Below are 12927 nucleotides of genomic sequence, written 5' to 3' on the forward strand. Positions count from 1 at the left end.
GGTTGGTCATCAAGCACAGCTGGAGTTAGAATCATCAGTAAGGACAGGTGATGGCCGTAGTGAAGCTGGCCACTTCGCCAGTCATTTTGGATTCTCCTTGTTTTAATTCCGAACTCACAAAAATGGTTTCTGTTCCAGGTGCTTGTTGCCCATTGTGTGCTGGGATGTTACGGGTTTTATTTGACAAAGAAAAACTGGACACTATTGCTAAAGTAAGTTGCTTCGTATGCTAGGTACTGTTGAAAGCACATTGCTAAACTTCTCAGGAATCCTGGAGGGCAAAATGTATTATCCCTGTGTATAAAGAACCTGGCCCCTAGACTCCATCAAGGCCATACAGTTCATAATCAGCAGAGCAAGGGTTGACCCCCAGGGTGGCTGACCCCTGACCTGTGCTCCTCCCTGCATGCCCTTTCTTAGGAACCCACCTTGCATGCTCAGGGCCAGGTGACCAGCCATAGTAGAAATCCAGATGGTCTCTGCACCCATCCTCATCCATTCCCCTGAGGAGCTGTCTCCCCATCCGTCCTCCTTCCCTTTCCCCACTGCTCCCTTTTGGGGAGCCAGGACTCTAGGGATGCAATAGGCAAGAACTTGCCACTACCTAGAGAGTCCGTCCTGTCTGTTTAGACACCTGTTTCCCCAGGACTTCTCTTCCCTGTGCCTTCCAGTTCAGAGCAGTTGCTTTTTGAGAAGTGCTTCTGGGGCTGGAGAGAGAGCTCGACTGGATGTTTTCCTCGGTCACTTCTGCCTTGTGTTTAGAGACAGGATCTCTCACGCAACCTGGATCTCTCTTATTCAGCCGGACTGCCTGGCAGGCAAGCCCCAGGGGTCTTCCTAGTTCTGCCTCCTCAGTGGAGATCGCCAGTATGTCCCACCACATGCAGAATTTTTACATTTTTCCGTGAGTTCTGTGATTCACTCAGGTCCTTGGCAAGCTCCTGGCCAATGAAAGACCTTGTCTTAGAAAAACTAGGTGAGATGGCTCAGTGGTTAAGTGCTCTCGTACTTATTACTCTTTCAAAAGACTCAAATTCAGTTCCCAGCACCTCAGGCAGCTTACAACCACCTTTAACTCCAGCCTCCATGGTACCTGTACACATACAAGATATATGTACACATAATTTAAAAAAAATTTTTTTTGAGACAGAGTTTATCTGTGTAGTCCTGGCTGTTCTGGAACTCATTTCATAGACCAGGCTAACCTCGAACTCACGGAGATCCAGTTGCCTCTGCCTCCTGAGTGCTGGGATCAAAGGTGTGCACCACCACTGGCATAAATACTTTTTAAAAAGGAGGTAAAAATAGCTCTTGAGGAATGACATCTAGGATTGACCTCTGGCTTGTGCATATCACACACACACACACACACACACACACACACACACACACACCCCACATAAGTAGATAGATAGGTGAAGCATGCAGGCCTATATCCTAGCTCTTGGGAGGTAGAGGCAGGAGGACGAGCAGTTCAAGGTTATCTTCATATACACGAGAGTTCAAGGCCATCCTTGATTTGGGCCCTATTTTCAAACACAGAAAGAACCTAAATAAATAAACAGCACTTCTGAACTGGGTATGCTGGTACAGGATTATCATGAAGCTAGCAAGGCTGAGGCAAGAGGGTCAGAGTTTAAGCTAGCCTGAGCCGGGTGGTGGTAGCACACACCTTTAATCCCAGCACTCGGGAGGCAGAGCCAGGCAGATCTGAGTTTGAGGCCAGCCTGGCCTACAGAGTGAGTTCCAGGACAGGCTCCAAAGCTACACAGAGAAACCCTATCTCGAAAAATCAAAATAAATAAATAAATAGATAGATAGATGGACAGACAGACAAATAAATAGATGGATAAATAGAAAGAGAAAGCTAGCCTGGTCTCTGTAGCAAGACCCTGCTCAAACTCAAGTACTCTGGTGGGGTTAATTTGGCTGCAAACCTCTATGGACGGCCCAACCCCGTTGCACTGGACCCTGGGCAACAGGATTTGAGCGGCAGAGCCAAATCTGGTGCTGAGCACCGGTCAGTGAGCTGCAGCTGAAGCAGAGTGGCCTGGGCAGCAGGAGGGGTCCCCTTCAGTCCCTGGAAATGTCTCCTAGGTGACGAACAAGAAGCCGGTGACAGTTCTGGAGATCCTTCAGAAGGTCCGCATGCACGTGTCTGTCCCACAGTGTGATGTATTTGGATACCTGAGCATCGAATCGGAAATTGTGATCCTCATTATTCCTGTCGACCATCACCCAAAAGCTTTGCAGGTGGGGTCCGGCACACACTGTGCAGCCATCTCACCCTTTAGAGTTTGATGGACTTAGAGTGGGGGTGGGGGGACACAAGCCAGGGGTGGTAAAGGACAGAGGGGAGAGGAAACAGAACCACTTTTGAAGTTGGAAAGGGCAGGAGGAAAGAGTCCGTTCTGGGGGGCTGAGGCTGGGCACACTAAGTCCAGCCCGCCATTGTGCAGATGAGGAGCCAAGGCCTGGGGAGTAGGACACTGGCGGGGCAAGGCGGTGACCGAGCCGAAGCCTCGGGTCTCACTGGAGGAGGACCCTTCAGGGTCGTCTCAAGACCCTAAGTCTTTCTTCCTCGCAGATCAGGAGGCCCTGGAACCTCACTCTGTGGGCCCAAGTTTCACAAGAAAGCAGTGAGGACTCGTGGAACAGGTGAACAGAAGCAGTTCCAGCTGCCTCGTTCCAAACCTGTTTCCATCCTCACCTTAGAGCAGAAGTAAAAGCATTCCCTATGACTGTCTAACCCACTGTGATCACTGTCTCCAGGGAGATAGGCAGTGTGTGGCGTATGGTATTGTGCGAAACCAAAAATGGTTGACTGACTAGGGTGGTTGACTGACTAGGGTAGTTGACGTGGAGTTTCTGCTTTCCATTAATGCTCTTCTATGTGTGGAATAAGACCTGTAACTGTAACTCTGACTATACAGGAAGGGCAGAGGGAAGTAAGCTGCCTCTGTGGCCATTCCACCTGGGACATGTGCCTGGAATTTGCTTGACTGGACCGTCTCAAGGTTCTGAGATTTTCTATTGAAAGGATCTTTCCCTTGCAGATTGAGGCCTGCAATAAGGAAGCAGAGAAAATCGAGTCCCTCATCAACTCGGACAGCCCCACTCTGGCATCCCATGTCCCTCTCTCTGCCCTCATCATTTCCCAGGTGCAGGTCTCCAGAAGCCTCCCATCCTCTGCTGATGGGGCCAGGCCTCCCTGCCAATCCCTGCTCCTCTTCAGCCTGGGCCTCGCCACACACTTGCTCTGGACTCGTCTCTGAGTGTCCACAGAAACGGCAAAGTATCCCTCGACTCGGCTGTCTGACCTTGTGAAAGACGTTCAGGACTGCTAGCTGGCGGCCGAGCAAAAGCGTGTGTCACCTCTGAGCACCACACAGTATTTTTTTAATCTGCCAATATTAGGGGGTTTGCCTTGATTTTAAAATGATAAACTAGGCTCTCCCAGTGTAACGGAGATCTCTTGCTGGTAGGCCACGGGGCCACAGTTTACATTTTGCTCAGTAGAGAAGGCCCCTTCTCCAAAGCGAATTTACCGTCACTGACCTGAGACGGTCACTTTATAGAAGGAGGCCCCTTTGCTGTCGGGTCCGTGTCCTAATATCTTCCGAGTTCCTCTAAGTGTTGAGGTTGCCAGTGTCTTGTTCCTGTGTCTAGAAGCTGAGGGCCCAGTGAAAAGCCACTGCTGACGGCCGGCGTGGAGGGAGAGAAAGCTTCTTCGAGATGATCACAGGCTGACTCCATAGACATTTGAGACAGGGCTCCAATGTGCTTAGCAAAGGCCCAGCTGACCGAGTGACACTCATGCACTTGTCTTGCCAGTGGTCCTCTCAGTCCTGCCGGTTTGTGCCTGGGAATGGGGGCAGCCCCCTGCATCCCAGCATCTTGTGTCACGCAGTTTGTTAGCCAGATACACTCATCAGGACTCACCAAGTTCAGAGTTTAAATATCAGACTTAGACCAGTTGCTGCTACTATATAATTGCCAAAAAGTAAGATAATTAGTAGTTCATGTAAATAGTACATGATTTTTTAATTTTATTATGAAGAAGGTGAATAGCCATATTTGTAAAATGACAATCATATGTGTTAGCCCCATACTTTCCGTTCATGAAGACACATTTGCTTTTTGTGATGTGCACAGTATGGATAAGTGTCTGTCTGACTTTCTTTTTATATAGAATTATAAAAAATGTGGTTTATATATTTAAAATGTCAGGCTAAGTATTAAAATGTTTGCATGTTGTCTAAGAAATTGGATACTTTGAATGTTTCACAGTTTGAAATAAGCTATTAATGTAATACTTCTTGTTTGTATGCACCTGAACTTAGATTTTACATGAAGTATTTTTCAGTGTTACATGTACTGTCTGAAATATAGCAATATGCTTATTATACCAAAATGTTGTTGAAAAGTGGGCACTTAAAGCTTCCAGAGAGTCTCCGTGCTGATGTTAATGTGGCCTCTGTTGGAATTGCCAATTTCTGTCTACATGTCAGCATACTAGACTATACTGTATATATGTTCTCCATATCGTCTACCACAATATGCTATATATGTATTCTATATATAGTTTACAGCAATACACTAGAAAGCTTTTCTATTTTAATAAAAGTCATTTTATATGATCATGTGTATTTCCGGGTAATGTGGACATTCAGATTGAAACTGTTTCTCACCCTCAAGTGAGTTGTGTCTTTACTGGACGGTGAGAGGTTCTGGATGGCATCATCCCAAGCCAAGGCCTCTGGGAGAGTGAAACAGCTGTACTGAACACCCAGGCACAGCCAGAGGGCAGGCAGTGGCAGAATCAGGTGCAGACTCCAGCTTCAGGCCTTCCAAGACAGGACCAGGCAGGTCTATTGTTCCCTTAGCCTCATGCTCCAGCTCCAGGGTACATTTGGGGGTAGATGACTCTGGAGTGTGGGTCTGGAGCAGCTCCCGATGAGGACTGGATTAACTTCTTAAATTATTAACTAATTACTCAGGCTGAGTGCATGAAAGCCAGTCAGGTTTGTGTCACTCAGCCACTGCAGCAGCCGTGGTTCTTCTCACACATCTTCACTCCAGGTCCCTTCCCCGTGTCCTCACAGAAGGAGCAGAGACAGCCCCGAGCTGCCTCTGAGTCTCTACTCACAAGTGCCAGTCATTTCTGCCTACATTTCGGTGGCCAGAGCAAGTCACGTGGCTCTTCCTGAGCAAAAATTTGGGGTGGGGATGTAAAGTATTCCTGTGGTGCTGTGTGTGTCATTGGGAGGGTCGACGGGTACTTTGATTAATGCAGTTTACCACTGAGGTCTTCCCTCATGAGGACAGATCCAGAGCCAGGACTGACTGGGGTTTTATTAGGAAGGCAGGAATGCTGTAGCCTGGGAAGGACGTCAGGGGTTAGGTTTGGGTGAGGGAATGTATGAATGGAGAGATCTAAAGTTGGTCCTGTTCTGGGGGTATCATCACAAGAACCCCGAAAATGGTGATAGAAACAGGTTAGCTTGGGGGATAATGTCCTTAAAGGCCCTGATGCTAACTAAAGTGGACATCCCAATTGCCTTGTGCACAGATCATAATGACTTCCCAGCACCCAAGCAAGTGCAGCTCTTGCCGGAAGCCCCTCCTGTCCCCCTGCCCCAGCAGAGATCTTGAGATCTGCAAGCAGAGAACTAAGCTGAGGGAGAGATTCCTATGCCCAGGAGTTTACTCAAGCAAGGAGTGCTTGAGAATGTGGGAGAAAGGTTTGCAGAAGGAAGACAGGTTGGCTGAGAGAAAGATCTATATCGTGGGTGATGGAGCCATGTCCACAGACCTTCAGTCTTCAAAACATGAAGGAAGGTGACGTGAGCCACAGTGACTTCCCTTTTATCACCTATGGCTTTCATGGATAAGAACTATTTATCAGAAAGTTTCCCACATCCATCGACTGTTTCTCTATGGTCAAGACGGGGTCAAACTCCCACACTAGACTAGTTACTGGCCAAGGGGAGCGAGGCTGTAATTGGCTTAGTCAAGGGGCTGAACTACTGCTGAAGCCACGCCAAGCTTTGCAGTGTAGGTAAGCTAAATGGCAAAGGGCTGTTACTTCGGCCACAAACGACACTTCAGTACACAACCTGGTTTTGTTTATCTCTGCAGTTTCTACTTACCAGAGTCTTGATGGGAAAACACTTTTTTTTTTCCATGAAGGAAGAGACCATTATGGCTTTGCTGTATGCTCCTCTATCTCCAGAAAAGCAATAGACTCCTCTTGTTCCACAGCCTCACTTCATTCCTCAGGTCTCTCTCCTATTTCAAAAAATCCAATCCCAATTACAGTACCTGGGAGGCGAAGGCAGGAAGATCAGAAGAATCCTCTCATATTATATTTTGCTCCAAGTCCTTAATTTTATAAATTGTAAATGTAATTTTTACACTTAACTTGTGTGTGGGTGCAAGTGTGCCATGTCTCACACGTGCAGGGGACAGCTTGTGGGAGTTGCTTCTCTTTTTCCACCAGGTGAGATCCAAGGAACATATATATGAACATATCTCTTGTTATTATTTCATCTTTATACCTCAGTTTTTATTTGGTCATGATGAATTATTCTGTTAATACACAGCTGATTTAATTTGCGGTATCTTATCACAGCCCTTGAAGAACCAGCTTCCAGGCCGCAGACAGGGCTCAAAGGGAAAGTCCACAGTGTAGCGCAAACTAAGACTTTGTTATCTGAGGGGGTTAGGGAAAAGTAATCTGACACACTCTCTCTTGATGGTTTCATTCCTTTATTATCTCTTGTTGCTCTCCTACATTCGTCTGTCCTATCATGTCTTTTTACAGTTTATATATCCCAACTAACTTTTTCAGGCAATATGAGTTCTAATTATCCAAGAACACCTGCAATCCTCATTTGGGGGTATAGAGTCCATTTTTTTTTTCTGTAGCCTTGACTAGTCAGAATTTATTTTCACAAATTGAGATCAGGAATAGGTACAAGGACTTAATTATTAGCCAGCTAGCAATAACTGAGCTGTCTTTGTATTTACAGCCCAGCCGGACAGTACAGCTGTCCTTGTGAATTAAAAATTGGAAACATTTATTTAAAAAACCATTAGCAAGGCACCTGGTCTAATCTAAAGCTCTTTTGAAGCTTTATATCAGCTAATAGTATACAGCTATCTTGGCAGCTTGGGAAATTCAACTGTTTTCCTATGTCAACCTGAGCTGTGATCTAAAGCAGGTCCCAAGTGTCTCACAGTCCTTGTGGAATAATAGGCCTTAGTTGTGAAACATATCCTAGTATTATTATATTCATCAAAACTCTTTGTCAGTAGATAGGCCATTCATGTATGTATGTAATAACAGTTATTGGAAAATAGGCCATGAATTTGAAAGAAAGCAAGGAGATAGGCCATGAATTTGAAAGACAGCTTAAGGAGAAATCACCTTTCTGACAATCCACAGAATTGAATGCCCAGTAGATGGAGATGTAATCATGAGATAGACACACTATAATACAGGTAGTGAGGGAATCCCCATACCGTATACACTGTAGCAGCAAGCATGCAGAGTCACAACAGAAGCAAAACGCATTCTGGAGTCTGTATCCTCACAAGCCTTGCTTAAACAAGACACACCCATCAGAGAGTTTCTTCTGGTGGGATGACACCTGAACTTCAAATGCCACCTGCTGTTCCTCTGACACAGCTAAGGGCTACTGGCAGTATTTACTTAAAATCTTGATGTTTATATTTGTAAATGATGTTTATTAAATTAATGAGATAGATTTTTCATTCTTTAGAACATTAAATATAGTCAGCCTACTGTATCTACAGATTCCACATGCATGGATTCAACTGACCACAGATCAAAAAAATCATATTCTTTGGCTGGCAAGATGGCTAAGTGAGTAAAGACCTTTGCCACTCAAACATGACTACCTAAGGTCAATAGGTCAATTCCTGGAAGCCACATAAAAGTGAAAGGAGAGAACCTACTACAAAATTGTGCTCTGGCCTCTGCACACGTGCTGTGACATGGTACTGTGATATATACCCTCCCCGTCCCCCACACATTTAAAGTACATATTCTTATATTTTTTGTCGGTATATGTTTGTTTTTCTTAATTTTTTTATTTTCTCATTATTCTCTATAAACAGTATAGTATAATCAGGCCTGGTGGCTCACATCTATAATTCCAGTACTTGAAAGGCTGAGGCAGAATATCCAAGAGTTTCAGGCTAGCCTGGGTTACATTGTGAATCTAGGCCAGTTTGGGCTAAGACCCTATCTAAAATAACAAACACCAAAAACAAAACAACACACACACACACACACACACACAAAAAAAAAAAAAAACAAAAACAAAAAAAAAAACAACCAATCTTTTATTGTCTTTGTGGTAAGAGCTGTGACTATATTTTGCATCAGCACAGAATATATTATCTCTATAAATTAATATAAGATTCAGGATTTTTTCTTTCTTTTTGATTTTTCAAGACAGGGTTTCTCTGCAGAATTCTTTTTTAATATTTTAAAATATGATGTGTGTGCTTGTATGTGCGCCACATGTATATGAGTACACAGTGGCCAGAAGAGGGCATTGGGTCCCCTGGAGCTGTAAGCAACCTGACATGGGTGCTGGGTGGACTCAGGTCCCCTGGAAGAGCAAGTGCTCAATCTCTGAGCCGTCCCTCTGGCCCAGGCATCAGAACGCTAAGGCACAGAGGTGGTAAGATTGGCTCTCTCCTTAGTGAGCCTTTCCCTTTGACAAGGAAGCATTAAGTAATAATAAATCTCTATACTTTCCATTCACCCTTTGGTAGTCATTCTTCTCTCCTGAAGAGGTTGAATTGGGTTCAATGCTCTGGGTCATCATTCGAGCCCCTCAGAAAGGGGTGTGGTTGAGCTGGGCGGTGGTGGCGTATGTAGGCAGAGGCAGGCGGATGTCTATAGTTCAAGGCCAGCCTGGTCTACAAATGGGGTTCCAGGACAGCCAGAGCTACACAGTGAAACTCTGTCTCGAAAAACAAAAGAAAAAGAAAGGGTGCAGTGAGAAGGTCAGTTACAGTTTAGCTGTGTGAATGTAACTTGGTCACTTCTTTCTACCTTCCTATTTTCCTCTGGTTTATCCTAAACTGCCAGAGACGTCATCTATTTCCTCATTTGTACCACTAGAAATGAGTTGGGCATATACATTCACAGGGATTTTGTTGTGAGATAATCTTTCTGTACACCGTGAAGATGTGTCTCTGCCAAGGCACCTTCTGGTTGGTTTAATGAAGAACTGAATGGCCCATAGCTAGGCAGGAGAGGATAGGCAGGACTTCCAGGAAGAGATAGGATCTCTGGGAAGAAGAGAAGCTGGATTCACCACAGAGGAAGTGGGATGCACTGATGATGTACTGAGCAGAGGTAGCGAGCCACACGGCAGAATGTAGATTAGTATAAAGGGGTTAATTAAGTTATAAGACCTAGTTGGGAATAAGCCTAATTAATAAGTCTCCGTGTCATTATTTGGGAGCAGGCAGTACAAAGAAAGACCTGCTATGGGATTTTGTATTAAAACCCAGCAAAATGTAGAGTCTTGGAAATACCCTGTTCTCTGCTGTACAGGTTGTCCCCTGAGATGGGACAGCTCCTGCTTTGTGTCTCACTTCCGCTGGGAGAATTGTCACATGATAAATGACAAAGAAGAATCAAGATTCCTGGTCCATTTCCTAAAGACTGTCCAAGGATTCCACACTTTTTCAATGAATTATCTCATGGAATTTTCAGACACAGCATTTCTAACAACACACAGTTGATATCATTTAGACTTAACATTAGGGGTGCAGAGAGACGGCTCAGAGGTTGGGAGTGCTTACTGCTCTTGCAGAAGGCCCAGGTCTAGGTCCCTGCACCAACATAGTGGTTCACAGCCACCTGTAACTCCAGTTCCAGGGATCCAGGGCCCTCTCCTAACCTATGTGGATTCCTGCACACGTGTGGTACACACTTAGGCACCTACACATACATATCAAATAAAATAAAATAAAATAAAATAATTTTTTTTCAAGTCAGGGCTTCTCTGTGTAGCCCTGGATGTCCTGGAACTTGCTCTGTTAACCAGATTGGTCTTGAACTCAGAGATCAGCCTGCCTCTGCTTCCCGAGTGCTGGGATTAAAGGCATGTGCCACCACCACCCAGCTATATATTTTTTCCAAGAAGACTTGACCTCAGACCCCTAAGGAATGCTGAGAGTGGAAAAAAAAATAGTTTTTCCCATGGAAGAGCACATCAATTGATTTTACAATACCAAATAGCCCTGAAAACACACATACTATGCAGACTGAGCAGGCTGTATTTAGGACTATATATAGACACATATACATGTATGTATGTAATAACAGTTATTGGAAAATAGGCCATGAATTTGAAAGAAAGCAAGGATGGGTATGTGGAAGGTTTTGGAGGGAGGAAAAAGAAGGGACAAATGATTATACTATGATCCCAAAACTAACAGAAAAAAAGTTTAAAAGGCTTTAAATAATTCAATAATTATTAATGAATTAATAATTCATCATACAACATAGAAATTGGGAAACAAAATAATTCATTGCCTTATCCTTCAGAGAATATGCATCAAATGATGTAAAAAACTTGAGAAATTTAACATACTAATTAATTGTATAAACTGATATGCTTTAAAAAGAAGACTTGACCTTAGTCATTCTAAGTTGATGAGTTAAGGAGTTGAACTCGGTGTTTCCTGTCAGAGCAGATGTTCACAGCCATGACTCTCGGAGGTTACACAGCTGATTAAAAGCAGGACAAGGGCTGGAGAGATGGCTCAGAGGTTAAGAGCTTTGCCAGCTCTTCCAGAGGTCCTGAGTTCCATTCCCAGCAACCACATGGTGTCTCACAACCATCTGTAATGAGATCTGGCGCCCTCTTCTGGCATGCATGCAGGTAAAAGCAGGACAAAGATACTCTGGACCCAAGTCTACCAAAGCTTATGCTCACACTTATCATACCATCCATTTTCCTCTAGGTACAGCTTTGTTTACATCCCATGTTGTCTAACAATAATAAAGAGCGGATCAGAGGACATGATACCTCCTGATAGTGCCACTCCTTTTGGGGACCCTTTTCTTTCAAACCACCACAGTGATGTGTGTAGGGTATGTGTTGTTGTATGTATATGTGTGTGTGTGATGTGTATGTGTATAGGGTGTGTGTGTGTGTTCTGTGTATGTGTATATGTGGTGTGTAGGGTATGTGTGTGATGTATGTAGTGTGTGTGTGTGTGTGTGTGTGTGTGTGTGTGTGTGTGTGTGTATGGCCAGGTGTGGTAGTGTATAATGCCAGCATTTGGGGAGTAGAGGCAGGAGTTTCAGAAGTTCAAGATCATCCGGTCCCATATAGAGTTCAAGGACACCCTAGGTTACCTGAGACCCTGTCTCTTAAAACCAAAAGCTGAAAGGAAGAAAAAAAAGACAATAAAAAGAAAAGAAGGGGGTGGTGGGTGAGAGCTGGAGTTAGGTTGTTCAGCAAAGTCAGTGTAAATGCAGCACAGATTTGACTGTGAAGGGAGGGAGGCTTGTCCTAGTCTCTTTCTGGACCTGGTTTGAGGGCAGGACCCTGGCTCAGTCAACTCAGGCTCCAACTCAAGAACTTGGGTCTGGAGGAGCTGACTCAAAAGGATGGCAAGGGGCCTGGAAAGGTTCTGAGTTACTTGAATGTTTTCCCCCAAGGAGCTGAAGTGGATGTGACCAAGGTTCCTTGAATGGACACACTTGACTTTCACAGCAGTGAGAATATAAGCAGCAGAATCGGACTTCCTCTGTACGAAGAAAGGACATTTGTACCTCACGCAGCAATGCATACACACCTGAAAACCTCTGCCTTTAAGAGCTCAGTCAGCTGGTTGGCTGATTAGTTGGTTGGTTGGTTGGCTGGTTAGTTGGTTGGTTGGTTGATTGGTTGGTTGGCTGGCTGGCTGGTTGGCTGGTTGGTTGGTTGGTTGGTTGGCTGGTTGGTTGGTTGGTTGGTTGATTGATTCATTTTATTTTTTGTCTTCATTTTTTGAGACAGAAATACCCTGTGTCAATCAGTCTGGACTTGAATTGAATTTTCCTGCCTCAGTATGGTGGTTTGAATGAATGGCCCCCATAGGCCTATAGGGAGTGGTACTATTAGGAGGTGTGGCTTTGTTGGAGGAAGTGTGTCACAGGAGGTGGACTTTGCGGGTTCAGATGCTCAAGCCAGGCCCAGCTCTCTTCCTGCTGCCTGATAATCCAGATACAGAATTCTCAGCTCCTTCTCCAGCACCATGTCTGCCTGCACACTGTCATGCTTCTTGCCATGATGACAATGGACTAAACTTCTGAACTGTAAGCCAGCCCTAGTTAAATGTTTTCCTTTATAAGAGCTGTTGTGAGCTGGGCAGTGGTGGTGCATGCCTTTAATCCCAGCACTCAGGAGACAGAGGCAGGTGGATCTCTGAGTTTGAGGCCAGTCTGGTTTACAGAATGAGCTCCAGGACAGCCAGAGCTACACAGATAAACCCTGTCTACAAAAAGAAAGGAAGGAAGGAAGGAAGGAAGGAAGGAAGGAAGGAAGGAAGGAAGGAAAGAAGGGAGGGAGGGAGAGAGAGAAGGAAGGAGGGAGGGAGGACGAAAGGAAGGAAGGGAGGAAAGAAAGAGTCTCCAAGTATCACTATCTCCATTCTACAGAAAAGGTAAAGGACATAGTGAGGTCCCAGCACCTGGATCAGAGTCACAGTAGACAACAGATGCAGAGTTCCAACCTGGCCACCATGAAACCAACTTCAACCCACACTCAACCATTACCCACAATCCAATTTTTATTCATTTGTAAACATCTGTTTTAATTTTGCATTTCAGTATTCTAAAAGGATCAAAAAAATTGTCAGGGTGACTTAAAACTTTCAGTTAAA

General features: G+C 44.8%; 1 protein-coding gene across 1 annotated transcript in view; it reads left to right on the forward strand.

Moving 5' to 3' along the window:
* Window positions 1-4640, forward strand: part of Reck (reversion inducing cysteine rich protein with kazal motifs) — a 75030-nt gene extending 70390 nt beyond the window's left edge. The window contains exons 19-21 of the mRNA XM_059254236.1: window positions 139-212; window positions 2098-2253; window positions 3057-4640. Coding sequence (XP_059110219.1) covers window positions 139-212; window positions 2098-2253; window positions 3057-3275 — 449 coding nt within the window. The 3' untranslated portion in view covers window positions 3276-4640. The remainder of the gene's footprint in view (window positions 1-138; window positions 213-2097; window positions 2254-3056) is intronic.
* The last annotated feature ends 8287 nt before the right edge of the window (window positions 4641-12927 follow it).

Source organism: Peromyscus eremicus, chromosome 2 (assembly GCF_949786415.1).
Source record: "Peromyscus eremicus chromosome 2, PerEre_H2_v1, whole genome shotgun sequence".
Lineage (NCBI taxonomy): Eukaryota > Metazoa > Chordata > Mammalia > Rodentia > Cricetidae > Peromyscus > Peromyscus eremicus.